This window comes from Sorex araneus, chromosome 2 (assembly GCF_027595985.1).
Source record: "Sorex araneus isolate mSorAra2 chromosome 2, mSorAra2.pri, whole genome shotgun sequence".
NCBI lineage: Eukaryota > Metazoa > Chordata > Mammalia > Eulipotyphla > Soricidae > Sorex > Sorex araneus.
The window spans coordinates 224,480,594-224,501,955 of NC_073303.1; the positions used below are offsets into that span (position 1 = coordinate 224,480,594).

General features: G+C 46.0%; 1 protein-coding gene across 2 annotated transcripts in view; it reads right to left on the reverse strand.

The window, feature by feature from the left end:
• The window catches only part of EIF4B (eukaryotic translation initiation factor 4B), a 31,715-nt gene that overhangs the window by 2,850 nt on the left and 7,503 nt on the right, over positions 1-21,362 (reverse strand). Inside the window, exons 2-13 of one of the 2 annotated variants that reach the window (XM_055126963.1) lie at positions 21,102-21,239; positions 18,964-19,172; positions 16,855-16,971; positions 13,651-13,705; positions 12,689-12,823; positions 9,363-9,500; positions 9,098-9,271; positions 6,894-7,122; positions 5,608-5,705; positions 1,691-1,904; positions 1,089-1,144; positions 287-398 (exon numbers count right to left, since the gene is read on the reverse strand). In XM_055126963.1, coding sequence (XP_054982938.1) covers positions 287-398; positions 1,089-1,144; positions 1,691-1,904; positions 5,608-5,705; positions 6,894-7,122; positions 9,098-9,271; positions 9,363-9,500; positions 12,689-12,823; positions 13,651-13,705; positions 16,855-16,971; positions 18,964-19,172; positions 21,102-21,239 — 1,675 coding nt within the window. Of the gene's footprint in view, positions 1-286; positions 399-1,088; positions 1,145-1,690; positions 1,905-5,592; positions 5,706-6,893; positions 7,123-9,097; positions 9,272-9,362; positions 9,501-12,688; positions 12,824-13,650; positions 13,706-16,854; positions 16,972-18,963; positions 19,173-21,101; positions 21,240-21,362 lie in introns of both variants that reach the window. The other variant, XM_055126962.1, reaches the window with a different exon arrangement.

The window sequence follows — 21,362 nt, forward strand, 5'->3', positions numbered from 1 at the left end:
GTGGAGCTTGGGGGACCCCATGGGATCCCAGAATCAAACCTGGGTTGGCTGTGAGCACGGCAAGTGCCCGGCCTGATGTGTGATCTCCCCAGCCCCGAGAGCCAACAATCTCTTGTATTTCCAGGGCCAGGGGGGCAGCTCAGGGGCTGGTGCATATGCTTCCATCAGGGAGGCCTGGGCTTGGTTCCCAGCACTATCTCCGCTTGGTGTGGCCACCAACCAACCCAAACAGAACCAACCAGAAACTGCGCCCGAGGATCAGACGAAAATTAAGGACCGCACATACCTATCGGTCTCCTTCCAGTGGTCTTTGTTCCCTCCTTCTCCTGGCCCACGGTTGGAATTGCCACTTTGGCCCTTTGGGACGCTCACACCATCTACTTTATTATTTTCATCCGCTAAAAAGACAGCAAAGTATTTCAATGGCAAGTAAAGGAGCTCCGTTCTCCCCTAGTTTCCCCTTCAGACAAGAATACTATGCTCATACATACTGCGGGGACTTAATCGTCCCCCATAACCCAGACTTCCTTCCTAACCTTCTTGTCATGTCCTCTTTAGTACAGCACACTGCCCCACCCCTCCCCACCCACTAGAAAGTTCCACCAGAGAGTGATACCATCACGAGAAGCAAGTGGAAATGAAGACTATGACGCTGTGTGCGACCTTGGCCTTGCAGCTGGTGACATTTCTAATCTGGACCCAACATGTTAGTTTCCTTCCCCTTTCCCCTCCCAAGGCTCTACCCGGAAAGGGCAGGGAAGGGCAAGGCTCCGGGCTCCTTCCAGAGAAGCCACCCCTGCCCTCTACTGGCAATAACAGGCAGACTGAGAAGAAACCTTCCATGTAAAGAACGGGAGCAAACATGCCCCTCTCTAGGCTTACAAAACCTCTAAATGAGGGGCCAGACATAGAGCAAAGCAGTTAAGAAGCTTAAGGCTTGCATGTGGCTGACCTGGGTCCAATCCTCAGCATCCCTTACGGTCCCCAGAGGACCGCTAGAAGTCAGTTCTAGAGTGCAGAGCCATGAGTAGCCCAACCATCTCCCCTGCCCCCGGTGAAAAACTCATTCCATGTTGCTCTGGTCTCACCTTTCCTTACTGGGCCTTCTTCAGATGGCTGAGCTGGAACAACCTTGCCCCCTCCACTAGAAAAAAAAAAACAACAAAAACAACCAGGCAATCACATTCACCAACTGCCTTAGGGAACATACAAGAAACTTATAACTGTTCTCAAAGAGCAGAAAACCAAAAGTACATTAGGTGATTATATAAAAAGCCATGAAAGCAATTATTTGAACATTCATTATGATGTTCTTACTCTAATACAAAGCCATAATTTTTGGTTAGATTTTTCTACTTTATACAGGACAGGATCCAAGCCGGAAGGAAGTAACATGACACCCAACCCCCTGCCGTGCCAGACACTGCACAGAGGATTCTGATTCAGTGTTTGCAGATTTCTGCCGTGTAAACAATCAGCAAAGTAATGTTTATAAGCCACCAAAACTCCAGAAAACAATTGCCTCTTCTGAGCCACTCTAGCATATCCGGAATGTAAGCTAAGACCAGCAAAGCAGCGTCACTCAGAGGACAGCATGTCTGCCTGGCCAACAGAGGCCGCTTCCCCCCACTCGGTCCCAACAGCGAAGAGGCTAGCGCTAACCAACGGCTCTGTTGCCAAGCTGACTCACCTGGTAGGGGACTGCTGCTCGGGGTCTGAGCTCGGAGATCGAGCAGGAGGGTTAGAACTTCGCTTCACCCAAGCATTCTCCTTTGGTGGAGGGGCTGGCATTACCTTTAGAGGCTGTTCGGGTTTGGGAGGTTTAGATGTTGGAGAGTGGCAATCTTCCTCCTTATTGACTGTTTCGTTTTCTAGAGATTTCTCACTCTCTCTCCTCCGTGCATCTGCGAATCCACAGTGGGAAGGTAAAATCACAGAAGCGACTCATTGTGAAGTCAAGTTACTAGGATCTTAGCTGTGGAAAACGGCCACATCCACATTTACTATTTCTGTCGTCAGGGTTGTGGAGGGGGAGGGCATCAAACTCAAGAGTCTCACACACTTATGGCAGGGGCTCTACTGCTGAGACACATCCCTGGTCTAGTTTACTGCTTTTTTATCATTATCTTTATATATACGCCCAGTTTTGGCACTCAAGGAGATAAAGCCATCCCCCAGCTCGCGGTTTCCAAATATCCTACTGCAAAGCTATACCAACGCAAGAGAAAACGTAAAGACTCTTCAAGGATTACTCTATCTTAGCCTCATGAAAGGCTCCTCTACAGGGGCTGGAGTGATAGTATAGCGGGCAGCGTTTGTATCGCATGCAGCCACCTGGGTTTGATTCCGGCATCCCATATGGTCCCCTGAGCACCACCAGGGGCAATTCCTGAGTGCAGAGCCAGGAGTAATCCCTGAGCAAAACAACGTTTTTGACACCAGCACCCCATAACGTCCCCCGGCACTGCTCAGGAGTGATCCGAGAGAGCAGAGTCAGAGGCCCTGAAACAAAAACAAAAAGCCAAATCTGGAAACAACCAGATGAATGCATAAACTATGGCATATGTACTTTATGGGATACTAATGGGCTCTAAGATTAAGATAAGATGAAACAAGGCAATTTGCTATACAAAAGTTAGCAGGAATAAGAGAGACAGACACAGACAGAGAGAATGCTCTTTGTAATATGTGGGATAGAAAGGCAACCGAAACCAGACCGGTCTTCAGCAGGAAACTTTGGAGTTGGGATAGGGGTGGACACTGGAGGGAAGCGGACACTCTGGGCGAGGTCGAGGAGGATGTGGTGCTGGCCTGTGCTGTGCATGAAACCCTATCATTAACAGAACTGTAAACAATAGTGACTAAGGGGTAGGGAGATTTGAGTTTGTGGCAAGGTGGGGCAAAACAAACCAAACTTTCCGGGGAAAAGAGATAGTGCACCGTTCAAGGCGCGCACACATAGCCAGCCCTACAACGCTTGGCTCCCAATGGAAAAAAGCAACCAACCCTGGGGCTGGAGCAATAGCACAGCGGGTAGGGGGTTTGCCTTGCACACGGCTGACCTGGGTTCAACCCCCAGCATCTCATATGGTCCCCTGAGCACCACCAGGAGTAATTCCTGAGTACATGAGCCAGGAGTAACCCCTGTGCACCACCAGGTGTGACCCCCCCAAAAGGGAAAACAAACAAAAAAGCAACCAACCCTCCCCTCAAAAGGAACCCTCCAGCTTTTCCGCTGCTGCACGAGCACAATCCCGGAGGCAACTGAACTACTTTGGACATGAGCAGCTGGCAGAAATGCCTCCAGACTGTGATCGGAGCCACTGGCCCATGCGGCACCAGCGGGGCAGGGTTTTTCTCTCTCAACCCTTCCTTCTTGGGCACAGCATGGCGATTGCCGGTTTTTAGAACACAATGCAGGTACCAGCGGGATGCCCGGGAGATCCCAGGGGGCGGGATTGCTGGACCCGCCCATTGCAGATATTTAAGCACAGTGCCACACAGGTACGGTCTTTTCCGCTGCTGCACTAGCACGATCCCGGAGGCAACTGAACTACTCTGGACACGAGCAGCTCGCAGAAATGCCTCCAGACTGTGAACTGAGCCACTGCCCCATGCGGCGCCAGCGGGGAAGGGTTTCTCTCTCCAGGCTTCTCCATCATATGAGCACCACAAAAGGGAAGTAAAAGCTTGCAGTGATGCAATTTCTGGCAGAATTTTCCCTGGACTTCATACAGAAATCCAAAACCGCGCGGCTAATATCTCTTAATTGTCATCGATGTAAAACAGCTCCTTTTTAGCAGGTCTGACTGTGGGGGGAAACTCCAAACAATAATACTGAGTTTTTTGTTGAAATACTATCAAAGTAGCAGCCATTTCTCTAGACTGTGAACTAAGCTATAGCCCCACGCCGGCCAAGGAGAGAAAATATCCTCTTTTCTCGGTTCTTTTCCCTTTTCGGGGAGAAACGCAGTGTGGCATCCACCACATTATGAGGTCTATTAAGCAGGCACGAACTTAAGAGGCGCGGGAATGGGAAAGAAAAAAATTATTATGTACTTGGAACAGCGGGACGCTTGGGCAGTCTCGGGCTGGGGCCATTACCAGCGCATGCTCAGCCGAGATTCGACCCGGGTGGTCACACTTTTGTGTGGCCGCTTTGCTGCTGATCAACCAGAATCCGAAGGCCAACTAGACTACATTTGGTTCAGAAACTGCTTGTAGCCATGTCTCTAGACTGTGAACTAAGCCATAGCCCCACGCCGGCCGAGGACGGGAAATATCCTTTTTTCTCATTGGGCGGCGTGGCGTCAGCCATAGTGTGAGGACTATTTATTAAGCTGGCATGAACTTGGTGGCGCGGGAAGGAGGAAAAAATAAAATGTATGTAAACAGCGGGACTTATGAAACAGCGGGACTTTGTATCTCTCCATTCTCAGCAATGGAAAACTAATTATCAAATGCTTCCTTGGCAGTAGGGCTGTCTTTCTTGGGGGAAAACTCCAACAATAGTGAATTTTGTGTTGAAATATGGAATGTAATGAAGGTAGAGAGAAAATGAAATGAAATTTATCAATTATGCAGGCAGGGATGTGGGGTAGGGGCGTGGGGGTTGGGAGGTATACTGGGGTTTTTGGTGGTGGAATATGGGCACTGGTGAAGGGATGGGTGTTTGAGTATTGTATAACTGAGACATAAGCCTGAGAACTTTGTAACTTTCCACATGGTGATTCAAGAAAATAAATGAATAAATAAATAAAAGGAACCCCCCAAACAAGAAAGCCAAACAAACCCATAATTTTTTTGGTCACATCCCTTCTGAAACTGAAACATTAAAAAAAATAAAAAATAAATAAATATATATTAAAAAAAAATCAACCCAACAATAATATTCCTACTAACATATAAAAAAGGCATTATGTCCTATGTGGCTAAGAGGCTACTTTAGTGTGAATCATTCCGGAAAACGACATACAACAAAGGGTCGGAGAGACAGCGTGGGTGTAAAGCCTTGCCTGCAGGCAGCCCCGGCTCCACTCCCACACCATGCTGTCAGTAAGTACCCAAACAGGGAGAGCCCAGGGACTGCTAGGTGCACTAAAACCTGCCCCTTCCCTAAAGAGAAGCTACTCTACAATACTTACAATGCCAAAACTATGGTAAGATCATCAGGATCAGCATAAACAAGACATAAACAAGCCAGGGCAGAGGAGATGACAGAACCTGGGCTCACGCCTGCAAAGTTTGTTCTCCCACTCTCTCGAGTCACGGAAGATTATTTTACTTAACAGTCTGGAGGTGGGGGTGGGCGGCAGACCCAGCTGTGCGCAGGGTTTACTCCTGACTCAGAGATCACTTCTGGTGGGCTTGGCGGACCATACGGGGTGCCAGGGATTGAATGTGGGTTAGCTGCATACAGGTCAAATGCCCTACAATTACTCTGGCCCTAAGAGTCTCTTTTTGGCACTATTTCCAAAGCAGATTGGAAATTCAGGTTAATTAAAATAAAATTCATAAATTCAATACCCCAAAGTCCCAGCATCATTTGACTACGGATAGGCTTTAGAAAAAACAATAATGAATGATACCCACCCTGATCTGACTTACTTCTGCCAGATGTGGCTGAGGTTCCAGTCTGTGATGACTCACTTCCTGTCCTTGACCGTTCCCGTTCCTGAGTTTCTTCACTTCTCCAGCTTGGGTGTCTTACACAAGAGATTTAACAAAATACAACATGTTTAGATTAACAGACCGATGCTGATTATTTTTTTGTAGAACCATTATTTATCAGCATCAACTAAGTAAGACATAATCTATGACACTGCTTTCTCTGATTAAAACAAATACAAGTCATTCAAAACTGTTTAGTTTTCCAGAACAGTTATGAGGTTCCTATTATATCTGATGCAAACAACTCCTTTTAGTAATAAGCAACTTTTTTTTCTGTGGGCCAGGGTTGGGGTGCTCAGGGGAACATATGTGATGCTGGGAATTTGGGTTTAGCCACATTCAAGGACAAGGATGTTAACGTCTGTACTACGTTCCTGGTCAGGAATAAACATTTTTATTAGACTTCAAAAATATTAACCACACACAGACAAATACAATGGCAAGTAACTCATACCTTTGTTTGATGTAATGTTAAAATATTTCTCTCTACCCAATATCCAGTATTTTGAAGAGAAGAAAATCCACTCACCTCTCCAGTGGGAGATTCTGTACCTAAAACAGGGGCTTGGCATTTTTCACCCCTTCGAGTCCGAGGGTACACCCAACAAGTAGACACCAAGTGCTCAGGGATTTTTCTCTGAGAGTTACTTGTGGATCAAACCGTGAATGGCTGGATGTAAGGCAAATATCTTTTTTTTTTTTAATTTTTATTTTTTGCTTTTTTGGGTCACACCCAGCGATGCACAGGGGTTACTCCTGGTTCTACACTCAGGAATTACTCCTGGCGGTGCTCTGGGGACCATATGGGATGCTGGAATTCGAACTCGGGTCGGCCGAGTGCAAGGCAAATGCCCTACCCGCTGTGCTATCACTCCAGCCCCTGTAAGGCAAATATCTTAACCCTTGTATTATTTCTGGCCACAGCTAATGTTTCACTTAAAGGCCAGATTATCTTTATGAGATCAGACAAAGGCAATCATTTGCTAATCCTTGTATGAAAGCACCACTGATGTTGACTGGTTGCAGGTTATACCTAGAGGATACCTTGAATAACCAGCCAACTCTTCAGTGGGTAATACGGTCTCACACAGACCACTGAGCAGTCCTGGCACATGAGCCTCAATGCAGCTAAGTGACAGCCAACGAATCCACATAGTGAAGTGCCCATAGCCCATGACGGAATGGGCTGACAGGAGGGAAATCTGTAACGAAGACAACCTTACCGCTCCCGAGGCCGTCGCTCTAGTTTTGGCTCATCCAGCTGCCGCTGCAACTTCTCCTGCTCCTTCTGTAGCCTCTCTTCCACTTCTCGCTCTCTAGCGGCCGTGTCAACAGGCTTGGCCCCCCCGAAGATAGAGGCTGCGCGACTGGACTGGGAGGTGCTAGCAGAGGAGTCATCTTCCTTAGGAGTACTCCGGGGCTTCAGGTTTAGCTTAGGTCTTTGGGGTGGACCTAAATTAAGTCAAACACCAAGGATGATCAGCTTTCTATTTCCCATCGCATCTAGGAAGCAGCAGCACCAGCACTGAGGCAGATGTTAAAGACTGGAAGATGGATTACCCGGAGAAGGTTCAGGGCCTGCAATAATGACGTCAGTTCTAATACATATGGGCTATAGTATAAACCTGACGGCGATTTATTACGCAGAAAACAGCACATGACACTGAATATATGATCATAAACTTTAAGCAAGACGGTTTTCCTGATTGAAGCTACCAGAACATTTCAAGATAAAGCTGTTTTCCCAAGAACTATTTCCCAAAATCAAATGTTCTCAAAATACCTTATTTTGTATGACAGCTAAAAAGCAAGTCAAAATACAACAAAACTGCCAGTCTTCATTCTTAGCCACCGCACCTAAGTGTTGGCATCCCGAGCACAGTGCTCTATTCCTATAATGCCTTTCTATGTATTTTATTACCTATGCTTAGTGGGCAGATTTATACATATTAATATAACCGTATTTTGGATTTTGGGCCATCCTGGTGATACTTGGGCTTACTCCTGGCAGGCTTGACCGACCATACGGGATGCGGGGATTAAACCTGCACAGCTGTGTGCAATGAAAATGCCCTATCTGCTATACTATCTCTCTAGCCCCAGGTTTTATTTTCTAAAACAGCTGAAAGTGATGTGAGACACTTGCCTGTGCTTTAGTTTGGGGGCTATACCCAGCAGTGCTGAGGGTGTGGGGGAGGGGACTATTCCTGTTTTGTAATAGAAACAACAACAACAACAAATAAAACCTGAGCTATTAGACTATTTGTTTGCTCTTTGTGGCTCTGGGACAAGACCCAGGCCACCTGCATGCACAGTATGTATTCAGGTCATTAAATTACTTTTTCTGCCCCATTTTGGTGAATGGGCCTTTTGGGCCAGCGTCTGATTGCAAGAAAAGTGTCTTGATCCCTGCACTGTCCCCCTGGGAACAACGCTGTAATACAGAACCAGAAAGTTCAAAGGGCCAAGAGCATGTTTCTGCTTCCTCCCTGGGTTACCTGAGTTCCATCTCTGGCAGACACGAAGCCCCGGTACTGCCAGTAGCAAAGGTTTCTAGTGATGAGCTGGGTGTGGCCCCTATACTAACACAACTACAGAGGAAAAATTGTGGATCATATAACTTACTTTTTTGGATGACACCAGAGCAGAAATAGTAATCATTTACCATACTTCCAAAAAACTCACAGAGCCGACTACTGGTTATGAGGTATGCCTGCGAGTCTCATTTCGTTGGCTTAAACCAGTGGGGCTAATATCACCTATTTAAAGGGTTAACGGAACAAGACCCCTTCTTAAGAATATCCAGCAAATATCTTCCCATTTTCTACTTAAAAACGTTTTAACCAGAAAACCCTATATGGTAATGCAGATTAAAGTAGATGCTGGAACTGAGCGATAGTACGGTGGGAAGGGCGTTTGCCTTGCACATGGCCAACCTGGGTTCGATCCTAAACAGCCCATAGGAACCCCCTGAGCACTGCCAAGAGTAATTCCTGAGAGCAGAAGCAGGAATAACCAGCGAGCATGGCCAGGTGCAGCCCCAAAAGTCAGAAACAAACCAACCCCAAGTAGAAGTCGATGCTGCTTTTATTTTCATTGTCACGCCTACCCAGTTCTTCCTACTATGCCACATCATATCCTCTCTAATGAGTAAAATCTGCATCCACTCCAGGGAACTAAAACTTTGTTTTTTGTTTTCGGACCACAACTGGCAGTGCTCAGGGCTTACACCCGGCTCTGCATTCAGGGATCACCCCTAATTTGTGAGTGAGGGACTCGGGGGGTCCATATGGGGTGCTAGGGATTGAACCTGGGCCAGCCGTGTGCAAGGCGAGCATGCTGCCGCTATACTAGCGAAATCTGAAATAGTAAGCAAAATTCTCCAGCGGTCTGCTTCACTGCATGGGGAGACAGCGACAGCTCTTACCTCTATCATCGCGCCTGTAGTCATCCCGAGAGTAATCATCCCTGGAGCTCCATGACCGATCATCTCGTCTCTCGTATCTGTCTTCATAGCGGTCCCCACCCCCTCTGTAGTCATCATCCCTACGGTACCCACTACCAAAAGCTCTTCTGCCACTGCCAATCCTGGAATCATAGCCTGCAAACACACACCAAATTATGGTTCATCGTAGTGGAGAGAAAATAGGGCAAGCACAACCTCAAGAGAAGGCAACTTGTGTGATAACCACCTCTATCGTAGTCTCGGCCGCCTCGGTCATCATAGCGATCTCGGCCCCCGTAGCGATCCATATCCCGGCGTGGGCCGTCCCGATACCCATCCCGATACCCATCCCGGTAGCGGTCTGAATCGTAACGATCTCGATACTCTAGACAGAAGAGAGACAGATAATTACCACAGCGGTAGAAAAATACTTAAAAGAAGACTCATCTCTATTTTTAGTTTCTGGGCCACACTCCTGGTGGTGCTTAGGGGACTGACTATATGGTACGCTGGGTATTGAACCCTGGTCTGCCATATATAGGGTAAGAATCTTACTTGCTACACCATCTCTCAGGTCCCCGAAAGAGAGTAATCTTTGTCATCTGCAGTCATCCCAAGAGTATTCATTCCTGGAGTCCACAGACGATCATCTCGTCTCTCACACATACAGATTTGATGATTAGAGTGACAGCTCCCAGTGTTTCTGCCAGCTCAGTGCTGCTTGGGGGAGCAGCATGAGGCTCCTGCATGAAGAGCAGGTCCGGCGCCATTTCCCGGACCCTCAATGCTGGCTGGAATACATGTCTCTTAGCTCAGTGACAGACTTGATCACAAAGTCAGACAGAAACTACTACCTGGCTTGTGGATGTACTAGTTTCCCAGGTTTACTTACACTTTGAAGTTTGTAAAAGTAGTTAGGGTTCCCTCCATAACCGTAACAGGAATTATCATTTATCTATTTTTATAGCTTACACTTTAGTAACAATATAAGCATTTAACTTTTGAAACATTTCTGCTTGCCCTCTTAAGCGAATTTTCAGAACTATTGTCCTGTTTGCTAGAACACAGTATAATAAGCAATATTCAACTATTATTTTTTTTTAACCGAACAGTATATCCTTTCCATCATAAGATGTAGGGAGCCATTTTACCTTACTGATCTTATCCTGTCACTATTTGTTTAATCACTAGCTAACCCCATGCCACACCTAGCAAAGGTTGCCACTCCTAATCTTACTGACCTTATCCTATCAGCATTTGTTTATTACTAGCTAAATCCCGTGCCACACCCTGCATTTCTGTTGGGGGTCCTGGCACCATCTCCTCCCAACAGGGAGGTATAAATACTGTAACTGCCATAGAATAAATGCCTTTTCTCCCTCCTCCGGGCTCTGCATCTGTTCTTTTGGCTGCGCCCTACGAAGGGTTCTCCCTGCTGAACAGAACGAGACCTCCACATCGACTTCCACAATAAGAAATAAAGATAGGGACTGGAGAGATAATACAGTGGATAGGGTGTTTGCCTTGCACGCATGCAGCTGACCTGATCGATTCACAGCTGTAGAGCAAGTGGCCCGAAAACAACAAAAGTTAAAAAAAACAAAAAAACAAAAAAAAAGAGAAGAGGATAGGGAGAATGTACAAGAACATTAATCCTAACACTACTAAACTATCACCACCACCAACAAACTAGGGCTGGAAAGACAGCTCAGCAAGCTGGGCAGACTATGGAATCAGATTTGTTCCCTGAGCACAGAGCGGGGACTCCCCAGAACACCACTAGGTGTGGCCCTACCCAAAAGGCTTGTAGAGGGAGCCAGAGCTATAGGACATTTGGCATTTGCCTTGCATATGGCCAACCTGGGTTTGATCCCCAGCATCCATGATTCCCCCAAACCACCAGAAGTGATCCCTGAGAGCAGAGCCAAAGAGCAGTAAGTCCTGAGCACCACTGGGTGTGACACAGACCAAAAAACCCAAACCAAAACAGCCCCCCCCCTCTATAAAACTGGGTCTGCCAGTAGTGATCCCTGAGCACTGCAGGTGAGGCCCTTGACCCCATGAGCTTTTTTGGGTCACACCTGGTGATGCTCAGGGTATCTCCTGGCTCTGCACTCAGGAATTATTCTTGGCGGTGCTTGGAGACCATATGGAATGCCAGGGATCGAACCCGAATCTTCTGTGTGCAAAGCAAAAGCCCTACCCGCTGTACTATTGCTCTGCCCCCCAAAGACATGGTTTGGTCCCCCTGCCCCCAATGTGCTTGGAGTTTATTAATGCAATTAGGTTTTGGTTATTTATACTTAGCCCTGTAAGTTGTCTAAGCCACAGAGCCATCTTCTGGGCCTATCTTGCTGGAAACTTCTTAACAGGGCCGTGAGAACTGCCACAGCAAACTCTGGTTTACTCCCCCCCACTGCCATCTTGCTGGCAAAGAAACAGTCCAGCAAGTTTCTATTCTCCAAAAGAATATAATACCACTGAAACCTTCCGGGTAGAATGGTCCAGGCTGAGAACTCTGGGGCTTCTCAGAAAGGGGGTGGGCAGATTCTACTGCCCCGCTAAAGGCACAATAGCCTGCAGCTATACCTAATAACCCGATATCGAAATAGCCTACCTCCACAACTGAACCTCACAAAAATGCCAAGAACTGATCTAGATCTATGGCATATGGACACGTCAGTCAGCAGGAGCATGGAAATCTGACGGAAAAGTTGCTGAGAAGCTCAAGCTCAATAAGCCTAGACAGTAACAGCGAAGGCTCAGCTAGCACCAACCAGCACAGGAGATCCTCAATGACTTCAGCAATATCTCTGGTGTGAGATACAATAGTTATCAAATTGACTCTTATTGACCTCCTAAGATCTGATAATCCCATTTGCCTTTGTGTTCTAACGTGAGAGGGCAGGCTGGGAAACTGGGAACACTGGTGGATTGGTGTTTAATTAAATTGGTGGACTGGAGTGTTAGTACAGCCGGTAGGGGGTTTGCTTTGCACGAGGCCGACCTGGGCTGATTCCTCTGTCCCTCTTGGAGTGCCCAGCAAGCTATCCGTGGCGTATTCGATATGTCAAAAACAGTAACAAGTCTCACAATGGAGACATTACTGGTGCCCACTTGAGCAAACTGATGAACAATGGGACAACCGCGCTACAATTGGTGGTTCACATTTAATACTTGAAAACAACTTGGTAAATCAGTGTTACTGGGTGGGGCTGCCAGCTTTGCATAATCATCTTTCGGGCTCGTGACTAGTAGCACTAGCTCTAGCACAAATACTTTATAAGCAAGTTTGGTTTATGTATAATTATCTCCAAAAAGTTTCTTTTCTGTATAATTTAAGACATTTCCAAATGTTTTTCTGCACCCACTGATTTCTGTTTTGGGGTGACGCTCAAGAGGTGCTCAGGAGTTACCCCTGGCAGGGTGCAGGGGGCCATACGGGCTGCCAGGGATCGAACACCCAGTTGGCTACATACATGCACTCCAGCGCCCCCCGCACTGATTATCTACCTACCAATGTGCTTGTCTTGTTACGTAACACAGAACAACTAACTTGATGAATGAACTTACTATCTCCAAAGCTGTCGTCGCCTCTTCTTGGTGGGTAATCATCAAAGCTGTCTGTAGCAGGACGGGCCCTCCAGTCTGTGTCTGTTTTGTCAGAATCCCGATTTCTATCTCGACCAAAAGAACGATCATCCCTGTCTACAGATACACAAAAACAAAACAGAAACAGCCCCAAGTTAGCGCTTCAGTCCTCACATGCACAGCATCCCTCCCTTCCCCAAACACATCTCTATCACGGGCCTTCCAAGTTTTTTCCTACTGCTCTGACCAGGACCTATGTCATTCTTTCGTGTAGGCCAGAAGCTCACCAAAACACAGCAACTGAGGTTTTGTTTGTGTCCAATATGCTTGAATCATCAGATTTTCCTTGACTGCTGTATTGTCAATATGACACTTTGGTTGGATAACTAGCTTTTTTTTCCCCCCTTCTTTTTTGGTCACACCCAGTGATGCTCAGGGCTTATTCCTGGTGCTGCACTCAGGAATTACTCCTGGCGGTGCTCGGGAGACCATGGGATGCCACCCTCCCCATACTATCGTCCTGGCCCCACTAGTCTGTTGTGGGAAGACCGCCCTGTGGTATGGACCCTTTCAGTTACCAAACATTCAAACACTGCTCAAACATCAAAACCATTCAGAGGGGCAAAATCTGTCATAGCTGCGAACTACTTTAAATTCAGATACATCACTATGACAATTTTTTGAGAAAAGTCATTTCTGATGTTGTCATCCTAGGATTATAACAAAGGCAGTCAAGTTTTTGTAATCGAATCAGAGTGAGTTATACGTTTTATCACGGTTCAATTTCCAGTCCCACCTCGTTGGAACACACATACCTTCACTAGAGCCCACTCCCCCCACTGACATCCGTATTTCCTCCCCGCCAGCCTGCCTCTATGGCAAGGTACTTTTTCCCCTTTTAGGCACCCTGGCTTGCTTCTGTGTTTTTTAAAAATCAACCCTACCTTTATCCTGTGCTTGGTCGGCGACGTCCACTCGAATTCTCCTGTTACCTAAAGACTGAGAGCATAGGACCATATTAACCAACCTTTTGCCCCATTATGCACAAATCCCATGAGTGACCTTGAGCGTCTGGGCAAAGCAGAAGCACGGGAAATAAAGGAGAAACACTGTAGACTAGCCAACACTTTCATCATAGTTGGCTAAAAAATCCATTCTGAGGATTTGAAAACTGAAATGTCCCTTACACGCACACTCCACTTGGGCTTAAACAAGTCAGGCCCATTATCCCACTTTCTCTCTCGTTTCTGGGGTAACATCTGGAGGTGCTCAGGGCTTATTCCTAGCTTTGCTCTCAAGGAACACTTTTGGCCCTATGTCCCACTATTTTTAAAAGTACAATAATAAATTAATTCTCAAAGGGTCCACAGGAATTGTCAAGTGTAAAAAACTAAAATGTAACTGCCAGGCAGTTGGTCCAATGAAAGGGTAATTTGGGTTCAAAGCAGTCATATATCAAAACACTTACGGACCCTGACTACTGCACAGCAAAGTTGCAAAAAGCAATCTCTAAGCTTGCTCTTAAGCATGTGTTGTGTTTTCTGTTTTTTTTTTTGCCATACCTGTTCCCCACCCTCTTGAACTTCGTGAATCCTGCTTGTCTCTTCCCCCCTCTTTACTCTAGAGAAGCCTATTTTCTGTCTTGAACATGTACCTCCCTAAGATTCAATTAAAACTATCTTGCTTTTCTCTCTCTCACCCCTCCTTTCCTCCTTCCCCTCCCCTGCAGTCTCTATAATCTCAAGTTCTTAACCTCTGGATAAATCTGTTCTTCCAGGATACCCCTTTTCCTTTTCTTTCCCACTTCACTGTTTATATACTCCGAACCCAATTAATTTAATTGCTACTTTCCCCCTCAATTCAAAATAGACTCTACTGTTGAAGTGTAACAAATGAATTTCAGTTAAAAATACCTAGAATTATACTAAGCATCAGAATATATGTATACACACATACATATATTTTTTGGTGGTGGGGTGTTATTTTTGGGCCATAGCCAGCTGTGCTTAAGGCTTACTCTGGGCTCTGTGCTTACTCCTGGGGGCAGGGCTCAAGGGACCATACGGGATGCTGGGAATCAAACCCATGCTGGCCACGTACAAGCTAAGTGCCTTACCCACTCTACTATCATCCTGGTCTCCAAATACTTATTAAGTATTAGTATTTAATGTAATTCTAGAAGTCCTTTACTAAATAGAAACGAACTATCTGTAGATCAATAATGACAATACTTTAAACCAGCAAATATCAGGTAACTTTATAGCTTTTTCTTACTTGGAATAAATTACAAATTAGTCTAATGAGGGCTGGGGATGTGGCTCAGTGGTACTGCATTTGCCTTTCATGCAGGAGACAGAGTCCAACCCTCAGCACAGTCTCGGATTGTTGGGACACCACGGACCATACCATGCCTGGTGCTATTAAAAGTGCTGCTTAAGGGGGCTGGAGCAATAGCACAGCGGGTAGGGCGTTTGCCTTGCACGCAGCCGACCCGGGTTCGATTCCCAGCATCCCATATGGTCCCCTGAGCACCGCCAGGAGTAATTCCTGAGTGCAGAGCCAGGAGTAACCCCTGTGCATTGCCGGGTGTGACCCAAAAAAGAAAAAAAAAAAAGTGCTGCTTAAAAGGGAATGCCCTGCCACAGAGGTGGGGTGGGGGTGGTGGGAGGGATGCTGGGACCATTGGTGGTGGAAAATGGGCACTGGCGGAGGAATGGGCATGACCACTGTATGACTGAAACTCAAGCCCAAAAGTTTAAGTCTGTAACTGTACCTCATGGTGATTCACACTCATTAAAAAAAAAAAGCCGCTCATTACATCGCAACAGCAATCAACAACAGTGTAGACTTCTTACCCCAGTCAGCCAACATAATACAGTTTATTTTTTGGAAATTATCCCTAGTTCACATAAAGCAGATCATCATGGTTGAGATCACCCATTATGAAATGAAAAATATTTCAAGAGAATGATTCGTGTTTTCGGGCCACACCCTGCTATGCTCAGAGCTTACTCCTGGTGGAGCTGGGCGGGAGAATGATGTGTGGTGCCCGGGACTGAATCTGCAATGCATGCATGCAAGGTAAACACCCTGACTGCCATATTAGCTCTCTGGTTTCAAGAGAGAGTGATTTGAATCACATCAAGTGGAAAATCTGAATTATAAAGTTATGTCATCAATGCTATTAGAAATTGCCTCAACAGTGGAGGGGGAATATGTTTACTGGAATTGAAGTTAAATAACCAAAACCGAACAAAATAGATGCAAGTATCTTTTCCTAGGATTACCCCAAGATCCACTAAAGCACTAGAGTAATAAAGAACTATTACAATTGGGTTGCCCCCACCATCTAATACTAACAGCTCTCTATGAACTGCGTGTGTCTGAACAGAAGAACATGTATGGGCAGAGTCTAGAATAGCAGGACTGAGTACTCCTATGGAAGGTTCTTTCAATGACATCCTAATGAGAAGTGCACCTGAAACCTCTTAAAAGAATAAGGGCCAGAGATAGAATAACAGGCAAGTTACTCTTATGAGGCAACATGGATTCAATCACTGGTACCCCCATATGTTCCCACCAGGAGTGCACAGAGGCAGGAATAAGCCCTAATGACAGCTAGGTGTATGGAGTCCCCAAACTTTGTGCCCCACACCCGAAGTACAAAAAAACCACATTACTCAAATCACTGGAACTTCTCGAAACTTTTGGTAACTGTTCAACGAGACTTTGCTCAGTGAAGTCAATGCCTAAGGGAACCAATGCACAGCTCCACCACGACCTGCCGTGACGGGCTCCTCCCACACTCCCCACCCAAGGTCCTTCCTAAAATACTTCGGCTGGTTTTACTTGTGGAGGTGAGGTGTGATTTGCTCGACGGTGAACTGTTAAGATCGTTCAATAATCCAGGATTTCCTTTTCTAAATACTGGAATGCCTGCAGTATCCACTGAGGGGATGAGAGAGAGTGTAATGGTTGCATAGGCTGCTTGTACTGCACCCAACCGGGGGTCTCATCCCTGAGTATGGAACGGGTTGTAAGCGGAGGACAGCCAGCTAGCTAGGAGCCCCAAATGAAACAAAACAAAAATCTGATAAACATATTTTAAAGCTCTCACCTCTCCCGCTCCCCAACCATATTTTCTTTACCTCTTCATTGAGGCTCAGGGCACTGAGCAAGGAATCCAGGTCTTCAAACTCCGCGTAACCAAAACCTTTCAACCTGTCTGGATTGCCGAGTTCACGTGGCAAACGCACCGCACTGATCTGAAGGAGTAAACAAAAATATTTTCCTTTTAAATAATCTTTTCATTGCAACACATTCCAACATACCATAAATATCTTTGAAGATTCCTAAGAAACTGATTATCTCCAAAAGAGATTCCACAGTTCCTGATGAAATCTTATCAATTTTTAAAGATATGGAGCTGGAGGGGCCAGAGTGACAGCACAGTGGAGGGGTTTGCCTTGCATGCAGTCAACCTGGGTTTGATCCTTGGCATTCCATACAGTCCCCCCTAAGCACTGCCAGGAGTCATTCCTGAGTGCAGAGCCAGGAGTAATTCCTGAGCATTGTTGGGTGTGACCCAAAAAGTCACAAAACAAAACAAAAAAACAAAAAAGCCCACATAAAGATATAGGACTGGAGAGATAGTACAGCTAAGGGCACTTAAATTGTTCGCATCTTAGGTTTAATCCCTTGTGTCCCATATGATCTCTTGAGCACAGACCAGGAGTAACCAATGGGCATTGCCAAAGGTGCCCCCAAAACAAAATATATGAACTTACACCATAAGACAAAAGTAAAGAAGCTCAGTTTCCTCATATCTGACTTTTGTCCTCCATAGCTCTAGTATTTAGGGGTTATCCAATGAAAAGCAGCCGACTCATTATTTTTCAGTTTTTAATGCGTGTATCATCATTGGTTTTAATACATATTTCTAATTACTTTTTTGAAGTGTTTGGGTTTGGAACCTTGGACTTTAACCATCTGGAGCAAATTACTAAATTACACTCCTGGCCCATTCTTTCTCCTAGTTTTTTGATGGGGAGAGGTAAGTCCCCCACACTCAATGGTGCTCAGGAACTCATGTGGGGTGAGGAATCAAAACCAGGGCTCACCCAGAGATGGAAAGTGTGAGGATAAAGAACCTGCTTTGCATGCAGCTGATCCCGGTCTGATCCCTGGCACCATGTAAGTTACCCAGCCCTATCAGAAGTAATCCCTGAGCATTACTTACAAGAGTGAGGTCCCTCCCTTTGCCCAAAATGAATAACCAGGACTCACACATGCAAAGAAGGAGCCTAGAGATACCTGAAGCGGTAGAGTACACGTTTATCATGGACAAAGTCTGAAGCTCAACCCCTGCCCCCAACACCAAATAAAACAAAACACTGACAAAACCGAGTGACTAGTTATAGATAACAGACCCTAAGGAAGGGCTTCCAAGCAATGCTGAGGGGACTAGAGCCGCTCCTAGTGACATGCCGACTGGATCAGACAGTTCAATGCTTGGGCCCAAGGGCAATGGGCATTAAACCCAGGAACACCTGGACTCGGGAAGAAGGGGGAAAATGATATACACAGGCATAGAGGCAATTCCCAGTGGTGATCTGTGTCCTACACGATGGGGTGACAGCGGGGTGGCACTGTGGGGGCTATCCCCTGGAGTCATTTATGGTGTGAGAGATCAAGTTCAGGGCCTCTTGACATCTATCGATATCCCATGGGATAGCACCTTAAGGTTTTTAAATTTGGGGGCCACAACCAGTAGTGCTCAGGGGAATGGATATGGCACGGACTGAACCAGGGTCTACTGTGTGCAAGGCAAGTGCCTTACCTACTGTGCTATCTTCTATCTGGCTCTGCACTCTTAAGTTGTTTTTTTTTTCTTTTCTTTTTGGGTCACTCCTGGCTCTGCACTCAGGACTTACTCCTGGCGGTGCTCGGGGGACCATATGAAATGCTGGGAATCGAACCCGGACAGCCGCGTGCAAGGCAAATGTCCTAGCCGCTGTGCAATTGCTCCAGCCCCAATGAGTATAGAATTTTTTAGACTTTTTCTATACCAATAAGGTGCTGTTAACTCTGTTAAATTTGATTGGCAATGGGTAAGAACAATCAAAAGACCTAAAATCACCAATTTATCAATTATATACCTTTTCCCCTATATCTAGACAGTATTTCAGAATCTTCCAGTGACAGCCACTACCAAGATGCCAATAATCAACAACTTGTTGCAGGACCTTTACACTTACATTTAATCCTCTAAAGAATTCCTTGATGGAGTCTTCTGTCACATCGTAGGGTAAGTTCCCAAGAAAAGCAGTATAGGGTGGAGATCTGGGAAGACGGCTCCGGTCGATATTGGGTTCCCGAGCAGCCCGTGGAGCAGTGGGCAGGATGGAACGGTCAATTGGAGGTGCCCTGTACACGTCATCATCGTTACTGTGCCAAGTAGTTGAAACTAGAAAAGCAGTGAAAGATGCAAGTAAGTAGAGGAGACTTCCATTACTCTTGGTATGGAGTAAGAGGATGCATGCAACTGTTAAGTACTGTTGTAAAGGCATGAGAAAGAAAAGTCCAGCCAGAAACAGTTTGAACTTGTACTTTAGGTCTTAACATTTATGCAAAGTATAACGTGCATGACTTTTATTATTATTTTTTTGGGGGGTGGTGGTGGTGGTGGGTAGGCAGTGGGCCACACTAACAATGCTTGGGACCATATGGGATGCTGGGAATTCAACCTGGGTCGGCCATGCGCAAGACCAGCCCCCTACCATTGTAGTAGTGCTCTGACACCCGACTTTTAACTTTTTAATGAAAATAGGTCATAAATCCTATGATTAACTGTAAGTCAGTGTCTAAAAGTAAAAGAAAAAAGGTGTGTGGGGGGAGTAGAGCAAAATACAGAAGGTAGGGCACTTGCCTCTTAAGAGTGATTCCTGAGTGCAGAGCCAAGAGCACAGCCCAGTGTGACCCACCCTCCCCCCCCCAAAAAAGGGGAAAAATTAAGAAGTGCCCTAAAAACAGGTCATAAAAAAGCACTGGAGTCCCATTGTTCACTGATTTGCTCGAGCACGCACCAGTAACATCTCCATTGTGGGACTTGTTGTTACTGTTTTTGGCATATCGAATACGCCACGGGTAGCTTGCCAGGCTCTCTGAGAGGAATGAAGGTATTGAACCTGGGTAAGCCGCGTGCAAGGCAAACGCCCTACCTGCTGTGCTATCACTCCAGTCCTATAAAAGAGCATTCTTCAGAAAGCAATTAAAGATGAATGTTCGGGGGCTGGAGAGATGATAGCCCAGTGGGAAGAGGGCTATTCTTGAACACCACCAGGAATGAAGAGTCAGGAGTAATCCCTGAGCATCGCTGGGTGTGACCCATAAAAAAAGGATGATGCTTAACATTTGTCTTACCTAACAGAATTCTGTTCTGAGCTACTACTGACATCCTAAAGATACACAGCCCCAATGGCTCTTCTGTACCTTCCTACCATAACTATCACAAAATCGGTCTGCACTCAGGAATTACTCCTGATGGTACTCAGGGACCCTATGGGATGCCGAGGATCGAACCTGGGTAGGCTGCATGCAAGGCAAATGCTCTCCCTGCTGTGCTATCGCTCCAGCCATCTCTGATTCTTTTCAACCCATTTTATTTACACAAGGAAACCCTGACTTCACACTACTATCTCCTAAAATGAATTAGCTCTCCACTTTGTACAAATGGCTTACACATTATACTATGAAACTGCTTCACGAGGACACTTTAGAATTTTAGTCCTAAATGGGAGCTAATCTAGTACTTTTTTTTTTTTGCTTTTTGGGTCACACCCAGCGATGCACAGGGGTTATTCCTGGCTCTGCACTCAGGAATTACTCCTGGCGGTGCTCAGGGGACCATATGGGATGCTGGGAATCGAACCCCGGTCGGCCGCGTGCAAGGCAAACGCCCTACCCGCTGTGCTATCACTCCAGCCCCTAATCTAGTACTTTTTTAAATGAAGAAAAAGGTGGCTAGTAGCTGAAGAAAAGTGTAAATCTGTAAGTCAGAACTAACACATGGCTGTGCTCAGTAAGCGATGTTGGGGAATCTACTAAAAAGAAAGAGAACAGGGGCCGGTTCAATAGTACAGTAGTCAGGGCATTTGCCTTGCACAGGGCGACCAGGGTTCCAGCCCTGGCATCCCATATGGCCCCGAGTACTGCCAGGAGTGATTCCCGAGGGAAGAGCCAGAGGACACAGGTGTGCCTTCCCCCACAAGTTAAAAATTTCAGATTCTACAAATGAGTATGTCGTTTTTAATTTACAGGTGTGAAATATTATTATGGAATGGGATTTGTAGAGGAAATACCAAAAATTCCCCCCAAGAAACGTGAGAGCAATTACCATCTCCTTCCAGGTCGTCTGTTTCATCAGCCCAGCTGACTGGTTTGGGAACATAGGTACTTCCTCCACCAGTGCCTCCATCCTCGGCCAGAAAGTCTGTTAGGGAGATAGTCTTCCCCTTCTTATTCTTCTTTTTTGCTGTTTTAAAAAGGCAAAGGGAAAGATTAGTTATAATTACCCAGATATTTACCATACTGAACATTTTAGTAAATAAAAAGCATCAAAAAGAACTGAATTATGGCACATTTATATAAAGGATTA